This window comes from Sturnus vulgaris, chromosome 2 (assembly GCF_052056855.1).
Source record: "Sturnus vulgaris isolate bStuVul1 chromosome 2, bStuVul1.hap1, whole genome shotgun sequence".
Taxonomy (NCBI): domain Eukaryota; kingdom Metazoa; phylum Chordata; class Aves; order Passeriformes; family Sturnidae; genus Sturnus; species Sturnus vulgaris.
This window is the reverse complement of record NC_142244.1, coordinates 54397018-54415766: the sequence shown is the minus strand read 5'-3', so window position 1 is coordinate 54415766 and position 18749 is coordinate 54397018. Positions and strand designations below refer to the sequence as shown.

General features: G+C 40.2%; 3 protein-coding genes across 21 annotated transcripts in view; 2 read left to right on the top strand and 1 right to left on the bottom strand.

Moving 5' to 3' along the window:
• Positions 1-4977, top strand: part of SUPT20H (SPT20 homolog, SAGA complex component) — a 29588-nt gene extending 24611 nt beyond the window's left edge. For 9 of the 17 annotated variants that reach the window (XM_088159586.1, XM_088159580.1, XM_088159579.1 and 6 more), the window contains 3 exons: positions 2866-2971; positions 3496-3623; positions 4442-4725. In XM_088159586.1, the coding sequence (XP_088015712.1) occupies positions 2866-2971; positions 3496-3623; positions 4442-4579 (372 nt within the window). In that variant the 3' untranslated portion in view covers positions 4580-4725. Of the gene's footprint in view, positions 1-2865; positions 2972-3495; positions 3624-4441 lie in introns of those variants that run through there. The other 8 variants (XM_088159590.1, XM_088159589.1, XM_088159588.1 and 5 more) reach the window with 4 other exon arrangements.
• Positions 4904-14283, bottom strand: EXOSC8 (exosome component 8). 2 transcript variants are annotated; one of them, XM_014868907.2, is made up of 11 exons: positions 14236-14283; positions 12602-12638; positions 11516-11579; positions 10892-10965; positions 10275-10320; positions 9168-9273; positions 9037-9082; positions 8678-8774; positions 7532-7652; positions 5505-5611; positions 4904-5118 (listed from the first exon to the last, which is right to left on the bottom strand). In XM_014868907.2, exons 1-11 carry the CDS (start codon positions 14250-14252, stop codon positions 5003-5005), a joined length of 831 nt encoding a protein of 276 aa, XP_014724393.1. In that variant the 5' UTR covers positions 14253-14283; the 3' UTR covers positions 4904-5002. The 2 variants fall into 2 exon arrangements, with proteins under 2 accessions (XP_014724393.1, XP_088015718.1); XM_088159592.1 differs by lacking the exon at positions 14236-14283 and adding an exon at positions 13259-13460.
• Positions 13780-18749, top strand: part of ALG5 (ALG5 dolichyl-phosphate beta-glucosyltransferase) — a 20455-nt gene continuing 15485 nt past the window's right edge. The window contains exons 1-5 of one of the 2 annotated variants that reach the window (XM_014868906.2): positions 13780-13943; positions 15596-15737; positions 16594-16640; positions 17305-17373; positions 18598-18690. In XM_014868906.2, coding sequence (XP_014724392.1) covers positions 15629-15737; positions 16594-16640; positions 17305-17373; positions 18598-18690 — 318 coding nt within the window. In that variant the 5' untranslated portion in view covers positions 13780-13943; positions 15596-15628. Of the gene's footprint in view, positions 13944-14394; positions 14563-15595; positions 15738-16593; positions 16641-17304; positions 17374-18597; positions 18691-18749 lie in introns of those variants that run through there. The other variant, XM_014868905.2, reaches the window with a different exon arrangement.

Here is an 18749-nt window from a genome sequence, read left to right as displayed (position 1 = left end):
GAAGTCAGCTGCCAGATGCAGGTGCAGAATTGTAGCTTCAGTGTTCCACATAGGTTGCACCACACTTCAAAAAATTACTACCACCTTTGCTACTTCCTCTTCCCACTCCAGAAACATGGAAAGGGTAGGCACAGGAGGCAGTTATGCCAGAGTAGAGCTTTTCTATAGAATTAAATGCTTGTATTTGAGTGATTCCATTTTGAAGGACATCCTTTCAAGCTAGCTCTGCCACTCATAAACCAAGAACAATTTGGCTGAAATAACTGCAATTAAAGCTGAGGTAAGGGAGATGAATCAAGGCCATCTCACTATCTATTAAATTTACTGGAACATTCTGAAAGTGGAAATTATATACAGTGCTGTTGAAGACCGGCATTTATCTTTTTTTAATTAAAATATATTTTCCTATGGAAATATCTTTCTATAAGTTCATGCAAGTTTCTTTTCAGAGCATTAGCCTTTTTCACAAACAGCAACAATTGTAAACTGATTGATTTTAAAGGCACTACAAAATAAAAATCAAGCCTCTAGGAAGTACACCACTATCAATTCTTTGTTCATCCTAGAACAGTAGGAAACTCAGCTGTTTGATTGAATTATGCCTTTTGTTTTTAATCTTCAACAGCTTCCACGTGGTTCACTTATTTTTAAACCACTCCAGCAGCAGCTGTCACAGTTTTCTCTACAGCAACAATCTCAGCAGCCTACAACCTGTAGTCCTCAGCAATAGGGAGAACAGGTGTGTGCTAACAGCCCTCAGTCTGGGGTGTGAGGATGAAAGAGTTTCTCCTCCCCATCTCCACAAGTAAATGAGCCATTCCCCAATAGATCTGAAGCAGAAGGGGAGGGAAGTCTTCCTCCTAAACTTTCTCAAACAGTAAAGACTGCAGTGGCTCTGTTGCTATGGCTAGAGCTGGGTTATACTTTTTTATATCTTGTATAGAAAAGCTGTAACAAAACAACTGGCTGAGAATTGTCTAACTCTGTCATGGAGAGAGCCAACCCCACTGTATGAGTGGTGTAAAATCATTTTAGTGCTATGTTTATCATAACTAACAGATAGATCAGATGAACAGAGAAAACATGCAGTCAGGATTATTACGGAGTAACCAAAACTTTAGTTACTGACACTGCTGTGACTTGGCTTACAACCCTCACTGCTGTAGTTCAACAGAATTTTCTTTGCACCAAAGGAAATACCGTTTGTCTTTAAAGCGGTAATTGTACAACATTTACTCTACTGCTGCCCATAATTAGTGTTAAATGCTTTAATCACTGAGGAAATCTAAAGTCTTGATAGAGACCGATCCATCCTAAAAATGACAAATTTTTACTGGTCAGTTGCACCTTAAAAATCCTAAGGTGCAGGTACCAGGTTAGTACTTAAAAATCCTAACCAACATTGATGCAGCAGTTTGAGAAAAGCAGCTGCTCTGCTTTTTTGTTCATCTTCCCAGACACACAAGCCTTCTGCTTACCAAATACTCTACTGGATATTCAAGTTTGTAATAATTTCACTTGTGATACTGTAGACTGTTCATAAATAAAATGCCTCTTTCAAATTTTTTATGGTATATAGCCTCCTGTGCCACAGGCCTTGTTCTGGATTGTCGTACAGTTTAATAGGAAACTTTCCAATTTCACAGCATCCTGTGTGTTCACAGCATCCAAATCTCTGAATGTCAGTTAGTAGTTGAACTACTAAAAGAATGATGTAACCTTGTACTGTTGGGTTTTATTTTCTAGATATTGAACATCACGGGCATTTACAAAAAGGCCAATTAAGCGTAGTCCTTCTTGTAGCAGGAAGTTCTTCTGGAGAAAATCAGTCTCTGCATTGGTTAAATGGCCCTGAGGAACTTCCTTCATACCTTGCATTATAGAGGAGGGGGTCGTTGGCTAAAATGAGCTATTATGAACACTTCACTTTCATAAGGAGAGGAATACTTCTGCTCACAATGCTTAGTGAAAAAACTTAGGCCCAAAACCAATTTTCTGTTCTATCAGTATAATATAAATATGCATTCTCTCTCATATGTGTGGGGATTTTCCCCACATGGTGGTTCTATGACTCTTAGCCATCATGGAGGTGATTATGTCCCAACATGCAATCTTTTGGTCTGGTTTTCCTAGATCTTAGTGGCTTTTTAATGTAATGCTAAAGAAACATCGCAACTCTTGGACTGCACCAGTTTTCTTCCGACTGATAAGCCATGCAGTTTTCTTGAATTGTGCATATAATGCTTTATTTCCCTGTGTTATAAATCAGTGCATAATTTGAGTTCTAGAAGAGGTCAAAATTCAGCACACTTTGATTTCAGGAGACACTAGGTCAGACACCTCTAATTCCTCTGAAGTGATTACTGTGAAAACTACTCTGTTCTGAAAATATAATTTTAAAAGTGGGGTGTGTATTTTTGTGAAATTAAGGAGTGTGTGGCACAATATGAACACGGGAACATAAGTGTCAGGTTCTGCACACTTCTATTGATTAGGACCTTTGCACATGGGTATCTCAGGGTCCCTTGAAGACTAGGCCTGGGAGTGGGACAGGAAATTGTCATAAAATTGCAACCCTAAAGTGCAGTCTTTGCTAGACTGCAGATAAATTGACAACTAGGTGGGACTTCTGCTGGGTAACAGGAGTGATACCACTTCTGCCAAAACAAGGTTCTTCTGGGGTAGTCCATATCTGCTTGTTCTGCTGTCAGTGACTACACTATAGCCTGTATCTACATGCACTGGATGACGTAGCATTAAATGTTTTTAATGGCACTTCAAAAGTTTGCCTTCACACTGGCTTTATTTGCTTATTCGTTGATACGAAAGTTTGGTAATAAGGATCAAGCTTTTCATTTTTGCTAGGGGTCTGACCAAGGTCCATCCAATCAAGATCAGGCATTATCTGCCCAACAAGCTGCTGTAATTAACCTGACTGGAGTAGGGAATTTTATGCAACCTCAAGCCACAGGTATGTGCTTGCTGAGCCTCCTTTTGTAGTTAAGTGTTTATGTTGATAAATTCACACTGAAAATGAAGTTTGGTCTTAAGGAAGTCTTACACTAGATGAGAATGATTTACTGTTTATGATCAGGACGTGAATTCTATGAGAAATACTCGACTTTTAAAGCATGCACTTCTCTGCTTTGTTTGGCAGTTAAGTGCCTTCAATTGATAGTATCACATGGAAACAAGTTACACTTAAAACAAAAATGCAGGAAACTTCATGCCAGACTTCATTAAGGAATGTTTCTTTAACTGTGTTCTTAACATCCAGCGTGAGAAACTTTGTCTCCACAAGCACTTCATAATCTAATTATGTTCTAACTAACAGAGTATGTATATCATGTATACTTTATTCTGGTTCCCAATTTGACTCTGAAACTAATTCTATTGATCCCCCTTTCCTGTTACACTGTATTCCTATGTCTTCCTCCCCTGACCAACTCAACCTGACCTCTTTGACCTGCCTGCTTTCCCCTTCTCCTTTCTCAGTGTTGTCTCAGCTTGGCTCTGCCGTGAACAGACCTGGGCAAAGCCTTCCTCAGCAGAGACTCCAGCTCTCTTCTGCCTTGCAACAGCAACAACAACAAGCCTTGCAGCAGCAGCAGCAACAGATACAAGTAATCCAGCAACTTCACTCTGACTGTGTTAGAAATAAAAACTAAAAATACAATTCTTGGCTCCAAAATCAAAAACATTGCCCTTTTGGGCTTTTTAACAAATGCAGTTATGGTCTTGCAAATTGAAGGAAAAAGAAACAATAACAAAACCAACGCGGATTTGGCAAACCATCATGCAAGACCTGAAATCTGTGATTCTCTCAGCTTGGAGCACTGAATTTATTTTTATTCGTTTAAGCCCTCCACCTTCCTGATTTGCAAACATTCAAGGGGTGCTTGTGGCACATATCTAAATACTATACCAGGTGCCAATAGATTTCAAAATGGCATGGATGTAAGGACCTGGAAGTTCAAATGTAGCACTGCTACAGTTAGTACATGGAAGCAAGAGCTCTGCAAAGCATTCCTTTACCATTCAGATGCTTCATGAAAATATTTTAACGCTTTTTTAGCACAGTCTTCTGTTTGTAATACATATAGAAAATTTGTATGCTGCATACACTGAGGTATGTTAAAAAGGTACTGTGTAACCCAAACACTCAGTGAAGTTGCTGAGTTACTGCAGTTACTGCAATGAAGAGAAAGGGCAAAGAAACAAATCTGCACATATTCACATGTAAAATGTTAGCTTGTGCCCTCAGCAGGCTTCTGTGCCACTGGTGCTGCTTGACTGTACCCATTGCCCCAGTACATGGCGTTTCTTTTGTCAACCTGGTACTTCCTCGTTTTTTTCTTTCTTCTCCCCCCTTCATTCTTCCTGATGTGAAAGCTTTATAGTCAACACTAACAAGCTTTTTCTCCCTTCTCCTCCATGGCAGCAGTTGCGATTCTTGCAGCATCAAATGGCTATGGCAGCGGCAGCAGCACAAGCAGCTCACCTGCATCATCAACAGCATTCAGGCAGCCACTCAAAAAGTAAAAGGAAGAGAGGCACACCAGCCCCTCCAAAATCATGAGCCTTGCCTCCCCCCAAAAAAAATTGTTTCAAAGGGTTTTTGGGTTTTTTTTCCAGATTATTAAGGAAAAGGCTTAAAATTAAATTAGTGTTTTATATTACTGGTGGGAAAATGAACTTTTGACATTATACTAAAAGAAATGAACTGATTTTGGAAGCCAACCTTACAGAATTTAGATATTTCATCTACAAAGCGGCTAGAATCTGGCTTCCTCAAGTCACTTAATTTTTTAACAGAAGGTTTTATCTTGTATTTTTTACCACTCAACAACATTGTACATAGAATAAGGGTGAAAAACATTTTAGAAAAAATGAACTTTGTAAATGTAGTATTGGTATTTGTTTATTTAGTATAAAAGGTTTGTGAACACTGTAACAAATACAATTTTTACAAATCCATTTCTGAAAAGAGCTCTCTTTTTGTTCACTTGGGCGTTATACTTTTTATTACTTTGTCTATCAGCTTCTTTATTTCTTTGTGTCTTGTAATTGCTCTGGTGATACAGTCCTGAAGCTTGGCTCCTGTAAGAGGACTTCCACCTAAACATTGAAAGGAAAAATTTGATTTTGTACTTATACTTCAGCTACATGTATGTAACTTTGATTTCCAAATGCGAGTATTAATACAATAATTGTCATTACCAGCATCTTTCACCTGGGGAGCATACAGCTTTCCCAGCCCTAGCTTCAGGCAAAGATAATGGAAATAACAAGAGTTCGTAACAGGAGACAGCCCAGAATTTGTCCTCTGCTGTGATTGTTTTTTGAACTTCAGTCATGCCACCATCTTACAACTCCTTTCAAGAGCAGGTAATTTAATGACTATTGAAGCAGACACTCTTACCATCTCACAAAGCAAAGCCAGTATATAATCTTCTCTTGACCTAACATCATCATAGGTTTCTTTGTAGTAAATTTACAAGTACCTGGTTTATGAACAGAACACAGTCTGCCTTCTTCATCAGTTACAATGGTTACTGTTCCAGTTGCTAAATCTTCTTCTTCAGCAGTTGGATCAACAATGAGTAACGTGCTTGTGAAAGAAATGCATGCAGTTATGTTGGTATACATTGCTCCATTAATGTTATTGCAAAATACAATTTTTACTGTAGTCTTACAGAAGAGTAGTGGATTTAGTGCTTAGGCTTATCTGTTTTCCTACCAAAATGCAGCAATGTGAAAAAAAAGAAAAAAGCAAAAAAATGTGGGAGATTCCACATCATCATGTGTTTATAACTGTAGAAAATAGGCATATAAGCTGTTTCATAAATTTGTGACAGCGATGTATTGCAGGAAAATGCCACTAAATTGCCATTTGCAGTATACGTAGTATGAAATACTGCAGTCATTATTTTATAGTTACACCAAAGACTGATACTGATTTTAGGGGCAGGCTGCTAATTTCTACCAGACACCTTAAAGCAAAGCTCATTTCCAATGGTAAGTTCACCAAAGAAGTTCTCAATTTGTTGTCAGTACTCTAACATCGTTCAGACTGTGAATAGTTCAAAAACAGATTCAGTGGGTTGCTTAAGACGGCTTATTTTGTCATACATCACAGGAGCAATTCAATGCATGGCTATTGTTGATGTACACATCACTGTCACAGGAGCAGCTCTGCACCAGTGCTCCTCAGCCATGCCCATGCTAACCAGCAACCTACTGCTTCCATTTATTCAAGGAGGCCTTTTACGGAGAAGAAAAATGCCTCTGGAAGCCAGAGTATGTAAAGCATTTTATTGAAAGGGTTGTGTCAACAGATCTAAAAAAATTAATAAACCAGAATTAAAAAAAAACAACAAAAAACACACAGCACAGGCACACACCCCCTCAATACTTAGTTTTAGGAGCTAAAAGGAGACTTAAGTAACTTGTTTGATGCAACAGTTGGTTTCAGGGAAGGAAACAAAGTCCAATGGAAAGCCTTCTTCCCAAGGCAGCTATTCGGTCTGTGTGTAAGTATGTGATTTGTGTGTAAATGATACCCTACTGACAGCTGTCTGCCTAATATGTTACCCAAATGCTCAGTGTATATCAAACTTCAGGCCCAGCAGAGATGACGTTAAAGCAATTATCAGAGGCACTTTAAAGTATCAATAATGTCCTGCTCTGATGCATTTTGGTAAGCACTTGATCAATATTTGCGATTACTGCTCTCCCCAGCCCGTTTGTTACTTGGAGAAAAGGCCTTACTCATCATTTCTGTGAATACACATTAATGTGCCATAACCCCTCAACATCTCCAAATAGACTTAAATCTTGAATAGCACAGGGAGCACTATCCTGTCACTTTCTACTTTGCAAATGGATGTCACCAGAAATTACTACATTTCTTATAACTAGCAGCAGCACACATTCTTAACATTCCTGATCTAATGAAGAGGCAGTAAACAATTTCAGATCAGCAGTCGAGTTACCAGATGCGATTACTTTGAATTCTCATAATCAGATCCTTTCCCACATGAACAATGACTTAACCATGCTGGTTACACTTCACCTTAGGTAATTATGTTTACAATTTTCCAGGGGTTCTGTTGTTCTAACTGGACTGTTACTTCTTACTTCCTTTGTTGACTACATCCTTGGTATAAGCTGTTCACAAACTACTCTTTTTTCTATCAGTTACTTTACACAGGCTTCTAAAACCTAAAACAGTACCCATCCCTGTACTTTTAAGCTTATCTTTCAGGTTGGGAACCATTTCTGCTTTAAGCCACAGGAAAAAGCTGCAGAGTACAGACTGCACTTTGTTCTGTGCACTCATTACTTTACAGAGCTAGAGGCCCCTTCAGTGAGAGAGGCTGTGGATTTAAGATTGGTGAGGCAGCATTGCCTGAGGCTCCACACTGGTCCCTGCCAGAAGTGCAGAAATAGCACTGGTGGCATCCTCTGTCTTTCAATTGTTTTACAGACAATGTTGTTTCCATAAAGTACAAAACCGTTTGGAACTTACTCATCGAATATAGCAAATGATGTGGCAACCGGATGCTTTCTGATAATCAAAGGATTCTTCTGTTTTAAATTAACTTCTGATAAACCAGTTTCTTCGTTTATTGTAACCAACGGCAATTGCACTGAAGAGATGAAAAAATTACAATGGTCTAATGTTAACATTGCTGGGTTTAGCAGGCCAAGAGATGTTGAAAACTACTAAAATATTTAAGCTGTTCTTTTAACCCACTGAAAATCAATCAGAATAGTTTTGCCTACATTAACGGTACTCTACCAAAAAAAAAAAAAAAAAAGCTTGAATTCAAGGAAAGTATTTAGCTTAGAACTACATGTTCAAGGAAGTACTTGGTACTTAAGGTAACAGGAGCTTTTCTCCTTACACAGAAATGTTTTCTACTTCCAGAATGGCACACAACTGAACTATTTTAGAGTCATATTTAACCAAAAGTATTTTTCCCCAAGTCTACTGGACATATAAAAACTAGGAATATAGTCTCATGTCATGAATATTATATATCTGCAGAAACAGTGCAACCTGACCATCAGCTAACTCCTGCTGTGACAACTCATACATTGCCGGTGACAACGAGGACAAGAGCAAAGTAGCTAAGGGAATTCCAAGACTGGCAATTCACAGTTAGAAAGGGAGGCCTTGCCATAAACTTCCCTTTAAACTGCTGCCTTCATGCCTTTATAAGCCACATACCTTCAAACAGTCCACACATTTCTTTACAAACTATAATGCATTAAGCTAGGAAAGGAATATTCTGTTGTGACAAAATACTTGTGTAAGCAAAGCCTCTGACAGCTCATTCTGCCTACACAAAATACATTATCAAAGTAATACCCTGATGTAGATCTTAAACTCGTTCATGGCTACTGCTGAAAGATTCAAGTATCTGACACCAACGAACGCATGGCAGAATAGCCATTAGTCTTTTAAGAAAGCAATAAGTGTAAAAAAAGATCCTATTTTTCAGGTGTTACACACCTGTGGCATCTTACTATCATTTCCACCTGTACTTGCATTCAAATGACAGGCAACAAACAGTCCCAGGAATCAGTTACCTACTTACCAGGGTTCAAAACTAATGCATTTCTCCAAGCAACACTAATCAGAATGTCTCTTTTTCTAAGGAAGACTTACCATTTTTTAATGCTGCCAACAAAGCAAAGACACTGGCATCCAGAAGGTTTCCATCATAGTCCAGACATATGATATCACAGTATAACACCCAAGCAAGCTATCAAAAAAGGTTTGTACATGTGAGGTATTACATCAGCTAAGCAAATGGTGCAATATGTAAGAAAATTCTGGCCATACTAAATACAGATACTTATTTATATAATTTGATTTTTGCACTTAGGATGGAAACTAAGCTATGAAGACTGAAAAGCAAAAGCAACACTAAAACGCCCCATAACCTCAAATACTTTCTGTATTTGTACTTGTGTACAGGTCCTGTGATCTTGTTATCTCCCTCTTCATTCTGAGACACAACTTACCTTGCCATTGGCAATACACAGATCTTCTTTCACTATCATCTGTGAACTAAAATAAAATGAGAGTAAGCAAGGAAACAGAAAATTGTCCTGCAGAGTTGCTTGTATTTTAACAGCACTAAGATGGTTCTTACTTTTCAATCACATCTGCAATGAACTGGCTCGCTGCTTGAGCCTCTTCACCAGGTGGTCCAGAGCGAAACCTCTCTGCACAGAGGGATGGCAGCTCTACATTTGGAACTAGGTAGCAAGAATCATTATTCATAAACCAAATAAAGCAGGTAATAGGTAATCAAAAGTAAAAAAAAAAAAATAACAGATGTTCTTAATATCATTTTATGGACTTCAAATGAAAGGCAAGACCAAGAATTTTTCAATCGAGCCTTCCTAATTCTCCCCTCAAAAATAAAGTTATGCATCAGTTTGTATTAAAGAACTTGTAGTACTCTCTGTCCTCAGAAACTACATGTTCCATGGAAAAGCACATACTCTTACCACTCTCTGTTTATAATCCTCTGACTATCATGACCCACACACATTCTTCTTTAAGTGTTAAGCACTTTTCAGCATATCAAGAAACAGCAGCTTTTCCATCCCACTGCCTGACTTTACTGGTATGCTGTCTGCTTTTCATCAACCATTAAAACCTGAGGCTTTAGACTTGAAGCAAAAACATGCATAAACATTCATGAAAAGAACCTAAGTATAGTCAAGCTCACTGAAAACAACATACTTGGGAGATGCCTGAGAAAAAGGGGATTTCATTTAAGCTCTCAGTTCCACAGAATTATTTTATTTCCAAAGAAACTCCAAACAGGAGTGAGGAGATACCACTGGGACTTACAGTTCTCTGAGAAATAAATAATTTTATTTCACTGTTTTTAAGAGTTACATTTTTTGCCTACTGGGACTTTGAAACAGAAGTTAACATGCCTTTGCACAACCTTGCATGCCACTATCTTCTATAGATTACCTTCTCCCTCTTAATATACACACTGCTGCAGATTTCTTTCCATGCCCAGCCTGGAATCAGCAATAAAAAGGTAGCTGTATATGGAAAACTCACAAGCAGAGCAAAGGGAATTCTAGATGCCTAGATGTCAATTTTGAAATTAATTCGAAAGGAGTAATAAAATGTGATCCAAATTAATTCTTTTAAGAAACCTTTACAACACATTTTTCACAACCTTTTAGCTGAAGCAATGCAAAACCCGAGTTTTGATCCATACTGAAACACTTACCAATATATCCCTTATTAGCAGAATCTACTGCAGGTGCTGCAAGTTCCTGGAGAAATAGAAAACAGAAACATGAAGACCAGAATTTTGTACTAAATATTTTCCAGCTGTTCTACACACAAATGATTGTTTTCTCCCCAGTTATCATTGCAATGAGATGTACAAAAGTCCTTTTTAATCAGTCCTTGTCTGTACATTTCCTATGGAAGAACTCAGTACAGGGATGAGTAATCATTTGTCTTGTAGGTCATGGCAGGCCAGCAATAGAGTTGAGGCTACAAGGCATTCAACAGTCCAGCCAGCTTATTGCCAGTGCACTTACTGATTGATGTTCAGGAACTTTTCAATTATGGAGCTTTTATCTAGAAATAACAAGGACTTTCGTTTTCTACACATCTTTCCCCATACACAATGGGCATCACAAAAACACATGTTCTCAGACTACACAGGTAGGATTATACAATTGCATTATATATTGACTTTCAGGTCTGGCAGTAACTCAGGTGAAAGACTGTAATTGCATCTGACTGGCATGTTATTGTAACTCCAAGGGTCATTAACTCTAAATACAAATACACAAAGTCAGCCAACAGATAAATAAAGACAAAAACCAAGCATACCGCTTTTACTCCACAAATCACCGTGGTATTTCCTAACTTCACCAGGGCAGAACCATCTGCAGTTGTAATTGAACCTGAAGAGAAAAAATACTGTTCAATAAAATCTATTTTCCCTTCAAAGGGTGTTAAATAACACCCAACCTTCACAAAGGGTTTATTTTCCAACATTTTATACTCAACACAGGCTAAGCAAAGTCTCAAATCCAGAGTGGGACAGGATCTCTGTATGAAACAGTCAATCACACAGAATAGCTGAGGTTCTCCAGCCTGCTGAGGCCCCTTCTGGATGACAGCACAACCCCCTCTCGCATATCAGCTACTCCCAGTTTGGTGTCATCTGCAAACCTGTGAGGGCACCTAAATTGTGCTGCACATACAGGAGCAGAACTGACTAATTACACTGTGCACATTAGCCCAGGAACACGACTGAAAACAATGCTCAAGGATATTACTGTACCACGCATTCTCTTTCATGCTTGTTGAAACTGTAAAGAAAAATCCTTCCTCTTCCTGGTTTCCAAATGCAAGAACCAAGAAAACCAATTAGCAAGTCATTAAGGTCACCTCTATAACCTGATATTAATAATACCACTCCCATTATTATTATCCCACATAAGCACTTGCCTATGTTGACAGTGGTTGTCCGAAATTCACCTAACTCTCTTCCATCAGGCCGACAGTTCTCCTTCTAAAGAAAAATTACAAACTTCAAATCAGAAAACATACTTTGTCAAATAACACAATAATATTTTTGCTACAGAAGTTCATAAAAACAATATCCTCTTCTCAAAAATGCTCGGGAAAACCCAGTCACAGTCTAGCTGGCTTTTCATCTACTGACACGTAGTTTCTGGTTGTAGGCCTGCAAATGAAAACCCCTGATTTTTAAAATTCACTTGAATTTATTTAGACAATAAAACAACAGACTGTCTCAAGAGTAGGTACTACAGGAGGCTAGATTCAGAATATCAAGCAATAATGAACATGCACTGGTAACTTAAAATGAGAGTTTCTACCTGTCTGCATTGTTTATTGGGGCTCTTAAAATTAGACTGAACTAAAGAAAACAAAATCCTTGCACCCAAAGAAAATCCAACATTCAAATACCATCAGTTAGAAGCTGTGCAACCCATAACCCTTATGTTAGAAACTGAAACAATATTCCATCATTTTAGATCTGAATTGTTACTCACCACAGTTTCAAAAGCAAATTTTGGTTCAATTATGGGAACCAAATCTGCAGTAATACTGGGCCCATTTCTAAGTCAATACAAGTTCAATAATAGATTAACTAACTTAAGGTAACAAAAGTCAGTCTTTTTCCTCCACAGTTACAGTGTGCATGGTTAGCAGCAATAGTCTTTATTACTAATTTCTGTAGCATCTAAAAGCCTGGTTAGACATAATTTTGTACTAGACAAAAACCTGCATCACCATCTTGGCCAAATTTAACCTGGACTCCTTTCAAGACCAACAGAAGCATTAACCCATCAAGATTAACAGTATCAACATCACAGATGGAAAGAAAAACATGTTCTGAAGAGCATAAATGTTTTTCACCTGCTCAAACAGTTTTTTGGGGTTTTCTTTTTTTTTTCAGTTTCCATTTCCATAGTTTCAGATTTCCATACAGACAAGTCAGAAGAGCAGAAGCAAGGAAGAAAAAAATCACTGTAAGGAATTTATACAAGCATCTCATGTTTCACTCACCAAAAACCTCCTATAATACTCCAGTGGTTCCACAGTTCTAGAAAAATAGAAAGAGAAGTTCAAATGCAAGCTCCTGAGTAGGCAAGACACAGGAAAAAAAAATCAGCAAGCACAAACCCACAATAATAAATAATCTGGGAATCAAGATGCCTGACAAAGCTGCTTAGCAATACAGTTACAGAACAATGAGGAAACTCTAAACTAAACTAAAACAAAAAAATACTTTCCTAAATTCAGTTCCAAAATGCTTCCTCCTGTCTGCACTGAACAAAAACTGATAGCTTTCACTTCAATAATCCTATTAGCTTTAAATCAAAAGAAGTGTTTAGTGACAGAAGGGTGTAGAATGCCTTTCAAGGAATGCAAAAAGGAAAATTTTATTAAAATGCGTGAAATATCTGTTAGTTCAAGGACTGCATTCAGATGCAGAAAATTGTATAAAAATTTTAAATTATTCCATTTTTCTTAGAATCTTTGAGAAAAATATAAAATTACAAAATATGCTTCATGCAGTGCTTCAGATGAGAAATAATTAATGCTTATTATTAATCATACACTAGTAACAGTATCTGGGTATTAATATTTTAAACCTGGATCATTAAGGTTACAAAAAATCTTTTATTAAAAGTGTTGTCAATATTTAAATGAAGTACTCACAGCTGTGTTAAAACAGTGCTTCTGGGGCAGGGGTGGAAAAAAGATAAATGGAATAGGCAAGTTTTCCAAATGCAAACTAACATACAGAGGCATCACCAACATAATGGCCAGCATGCATTGGTTCCTCATGGTTTCACTTGTGTTGGTCCAGTACTACTGGGTTATAAGCCCAACGCAGAGTCTGTTGCTTTCTGTTGTCTTGCTGAACCTTGACCGACGCTTTTAAGCCATAAATACAGTACAACCAAGGATGCTGGGACAGGCTACCCAGAGAAGCTGTGGATGCCCCATGCCTGGCAGTGCTCAAGGCCAGGCTGGATGGGGCTCTGAGCTACCTGGTCTAGTGGAAGGTGTCCCTGCTCATGGCAGAGGGATTGGAACTGGATGATCTGGGAAGATCCCCTCTGACCCAAACCATTTCACTATTCTAAAACAAACAGTTATAAACGGGAAGTCACTTAATTCATTATAATGCTATCAGCTGTGTAAGGGGAGGTTTAGATCGGAACTGGAACTTCCCCAGGGCAGAGGTTACAGCACCAAAACTGCCAGAGTCCAAGAAGTGCCTGGATACCGCTGTGAGGCACGTGCTGTGACTCCTGGGGCTGTCCTGCACAGGGCCCGCAGTGGGACTCGGGGATCTCTAAGGATCTAGCTCGGAATACTCTGCAATTCTGATACCAAGGTAACGCCGGGCCTCACTGAGCTCCGCTTTTTGCCGGGCCTTTTCCCAGCTGGCCAAACCCCGCTCACTCAGCCTTTCCCACACACGCCGGGTCTCTACAGCCCCCACATCACCGACCCCATCCCGACGAGACGCGCCGAGCCCGCTCCCCGCGCTCCGCCGCGGCGGTGACCGGACAAAGCCCCCGGGGGTTCCGGGGCGGCGGGGATGGGGGCGCGGGCAGGGGCGGTGAGGATGGGGCGCGGGCGGGACCCGCGGGACGGCTCCGGCGGCCGCCGGGCCCAGCACTTACTTGAACGCCGCCGCCATGGCGGTGCCGTCCCCGCCCCGGATGTGGCGCCCCCTGACGGCCCGCCCGCCCGCCAGCCTCCGCTGGCGGACCGGCGGCAGCGGCGGCCATAGGGGCGGCGGCGCTGCCTAACCCTGACCGCCGGGGGGCGCCGGCGGCTCCCAGCGGCACCCGGCGGGCGGCGCGGCCGCTGTCGCGTCGCTGTTGCGGCGCGCTGGGGCCCCGCGGCTGCCGCGGGAGATGGCGCTGCCGCCGCTCCCGTTCCTGCCCCTGTCCTTGCCCGCAGCCGCGCTGGCGCTGGCGACTCTCGCCGCCTTCCTCTTCGTCCTGGTGAGAGCCGCGCACGGCGGGCCGGGGGGGCTCCGTGGCGGGGGCGGTGCGCAAGGCCGCCCCGTGCCCGCCCCCCGGTGCGGGGCAGGGGCTCTGCCCGGGGTCTCGGCCCTGCCCGGGGGTCCCGCGGTGCCGCCGCGCCCCGCAGGCGGCAGGGCCGGCCCGGGCTGGGCGGCAGAAGCCGGCGGCGCTGTGCTAGTGCGGGGGGTGGTGCGGGGAACGTGTTTCGGCGAGGGGTGGCGTGCCGTGCCTGGTAAAGGGGAGCAAGACGGAGCGTTTCAGCCTTACAGTACGTGTTGGGAAATGTCCTGGTAACGCCTTCGCGTTAACCATTTGGGAAGTTGCTGTGTTTCTGCGTATCCGAAATGCCCTGCGAGATTGAGAAGCTGGACCCCTGGAAAGCGAAATTCTGCTGCCTGTCCACAGTGCCACGTATGCATCCTGCCCAGGGAGGTGGCGGAGGCACGGTCCCTGGAGGTGTTTCAGGAAAGGCTGGACGTGGCGCTCAGTACAGTGCTCTAATTGATACGGTGGTGTTGGGGCATCGGTGATCTCAGAGGCCTTTTTCAGCCTAAGTGATTCCGCGTGTGGTGTCACCAAGTAAAAGTGCTCCAAAGCCCAAGTTCTACCGCTTTCTTTTTTTTAGCCATGCATTAAGCAATCAGAGCTTCAGTTTTGCAAGCACATCTGTCTGGCTGGTCATGAGCCTTGCCGTTGATTTCAGTGGCTTGGTGGGAGATCTAAGGTGACACCTGCTTGTATACTCAGGGTTACTTGGGGAAGGGACTTGGACCCCGACTTTGGAGGCACCTACGTGCTTTGCAGTTAAAAACACCTACAAGCCAATGATGCTGACAGTGGTCAGTCAGAGTGAGAGTAACCAAATGGCATGAGAGGGTTTTGGTCTTGTTTGAAATTCAGTGATCCACTTCATTACTGAAATATACTTGGTTGCTCCTGGTAGAACATTTAACAGCTAGGTAAACTTCTAATAGGATGCTTGACAACATTTTTCATTTCTTTTTCATCACAGATTTGTGCAATCGCTCATGTAACTGCCAAAACAATGCCACACGAAGATGCTGAATGCAGGAAAGGATCTGCACCAAATATACATGATCCTCCTACAAGAGAACTCTCTGTTGTTGTGCCTTCATACAATGAGGAAAACCGGTGTAAGATTTTTCTTGTTTTGAGAAAAAGAAGAAAAACCTATCTGTTGGTACTGTAATAATACAGAGGTCATTTGGGTTAGCAGTAGATTCTGGCAGGCCAGATTATGTATCAGATTTTGGACACAGTTCCCAGAAAACAGTCCAAGTGCATTAAATTTCAAAATTAAGGCATTGTGTAACTTGATTTCTACTGCTAAAAATAGCATGGGGCACTTGTAAGAATCCTCTTAATTTTAATGAACCCCAGAAGAATGGCTGATCATTGCCTCTGTAAATGCTGCAAGGCAAGAAGTATTAAAATACTTTTAAAATTTATTTGAGAGCTTCCCACTCTTTAAGCAACAGCAGCAGCTTCAGACAAGCAGGAAAAGGAATGATCTCACAGGTTTGTGTTCGGCTTGGCCATAGATAGGAGTACTTGATACTGAGTGAAGGCTTTTAGATTTGATAGAAATAATTAAGCTCTAAAGCTGATGTGGCAGTACACAAGCTGACAGCTTGCTTAAATAGATAAAGTCAGTGCTGGTTTACAGAGTCAGTCATAAAGAAGCATTTTTTTTTCCCTCTAATGGTTTGAAGAGAATTACATACTTCAAAATGAAAAGTTGGTTCCTCAGAAAAAATGTTTTTATCCTGTCCTTTTATAGTGTGTGTGATTTTTCTTAAGTGTTCTTTCTGCATTCAGAGAGGACAGCATTAAGAGTTGCAGCTGCTGAGCTTATTTACTGAAGGTAGTTTTGTATGAAAGAGTTGATTTGCTCAGCCTTGCTTTGTGGCTGTCTTCAGCTTGCTTGTGCAGGTGCTTTTGGTGTTATAATCTACTAACCTTACCTGACCTCCTCCACCTTTTCTCTAGTACCACTTATGATGGATGAAGCTTTGGATTATCTAGAAAAAAGACAGGTATTTCCTTTTTATATTCAAAACTCATAATTTTTCTGTTTAATGTGTATAGCAAGTTAGTGATCTAGTCGCTTTGTTATGTTAGTGTACATTGATACAGTAGTACTTGGCCACTTAGAAATAATGTTTTTGTCCCTTATCAGTTATTTTTAGATTGAGTGACAAGATTTTTAATAAGTCAAAAATTAATATGCTACTATAGGATGAAAAAATCTTCATATGCATGCAATCTGTCCAAGAGAGAGCTAAGGATTAACCATGCATTTAACTTTCTTAGCTAAGTCCTGATTTGTTCCATCAAGTTTGATAAGCGTCTGTTCTTCATTAGGATTTGTTGTCTGGGTAAGAAGCTCATTGTGAAAAGTTTGTGGGTTTTGTTTTGTTTGGATTTTCTTAAAAGTGATATTTTTCTAAGCTTCCATCTTCTTCAACTGAATTGATTTTTCAGTTCTAAATGGTAGCATGACAAGCCAATGTAAGGGTACCTGCATCAAATATGGCAAAATTATTTAATTATGCCATCTTAACAAATTTACTGCATCATATTAGTGTCTGTTGGAAACTGTGAATGATTGCTAGTGAGAAAAGAATAATGATGTTTGAAAGACCTACTGCCTACTTAAGAAATTGAACGAAATGCATTTCTTCTGCTTTTATTTTCAAGAAACAAGATCCTTCATTCACTTATGAAGTGATAGTGGTTAATGATGGAAGTAAAGATCAAACTGCAAAGGTAAGAAAAAGAAATTTCTTCCCAGGCAATCCGAGGCATGGAATTTTGTTTGGATTTTTGTATATTTGTGGAATATAGCAGGGGGTTATATTTTATTTTGGTGTTTGAAGCAGTTGACAGTTGAAGTTCACATTTCTGAATTATTTCTGTCCTTGTCATGTATGCATTGTGGATGGCATATATGCACATGAATACACATATAATTCTTTTGCAAATTCTAGTTTTCTTGATTGGCAACTGTGACAGCCATTTTCCTACAGCTGAGATTGTAAGAATTCTAATCCTAACTTCAAGAAACTTCTCATTAAATACTCTACATGTGCATAGTGATGATGTGAATATGAATTTGAGGAAACTAAAAAGTCTTTTTAAATGTCTCATTCATACTGTGATTGACAGAAAAGCTGACACAGTTCTTTGCCACACCCTGTGTGGAATTGTTCGTTTTAAAATCTATGTGCTGTTAGTAGTATTTTCAAAATAGTTCTGTATTCTGCTGCTTCAACGTTGATATATGTCACTGGCAAGGAAGGCTAGCCAGCTTGTGGGGTTTTTTTCCAGTGCTTGGAAGATGTGTGAGCTAGACACTAAAATGCATATTGCTTTAAGGATTGCTGGTATATATTTTTGACTTCTATGCATTCTTTTTGCCATCTCGTTCAACTGAGCATACAATGGCTGCAGGCCTCTGGGCTTAAAAGGACTCAAGACAACTTTTAGAAAAAATTAGGGGAAAACTCAAGCTTCTCCACAGCATATACCAAAATGTTCAGATCCTTGCAATTTGAATGGAATTTTAGATCAATATGAATTTTTCTTCAAAACCACAAATAGCAGCAAGACAAGTGAGAAATAGGTGGCTGCCATAGAAAATTGTATTTCTTTTATTAACTGTTGGTGTTAATAGAAAAGGTCTGTAATAGTATGATATAAATTAAATTAGGATTGAGTTTTTGGAGGTGGGAGGATGGGGGTTGAAATTGCTTAGGGAAATATCCTGTTCTTATTGAACATTACTTAGTTTCTTCAGTCTTCTTGTTTTGACTGTAAACTGTGTTTTATTTTCCCAGACAGACTCCAGTGAACACTAGCAATGTATTTGTGCCGACTGAAGTGGTTATAGCTCTGTGCTATTAATTTATTTTCTTTTGAAGGGTGAGCAAACGTACACTTCTCCTTTGTTTCTGGGTTTTGTTTTATGCTGGTTTTTTGTGTATCTGTCAGGTTGCAAAGGAGTACAGCAAGAAATATGGAAGTGACAAAGTGCGAGTGATATCTTTGGAAAAAAATCGAGGGAAAGGGGGAGCAGTCAGGACGGTAATTAATACTTTCATCTCCTTCTCTGTTTGAACTACCTGTGCCCAAATATGCAGAAG

Excerpts from the sequence above, each read along its gene's own strand:
- EXOSC8 (XM_088159592.1), bottom strand. The coding sequence starts at position 13,341 with ATGTTAGTTTGCATTTGGAAAACTTGCCTATTCCATTTATCTTTTTTC. Across the intron at positions 11,580-12,601 it reads AGTATTATAGGAGGTTTTTG|AAGGAGAACTGTCGGCCTGA; the intron begins GTGAGTGAAACA and ends ATTTTTCTTTAG. Across the intron at positions 8,775-9,036 it reads TGTGTATTGCCAATGGCAAG|CTTGCTTGGGTGTTATACTG; the intron begins GTAAGTTGTGTC and ends CTTTTTTGATAG.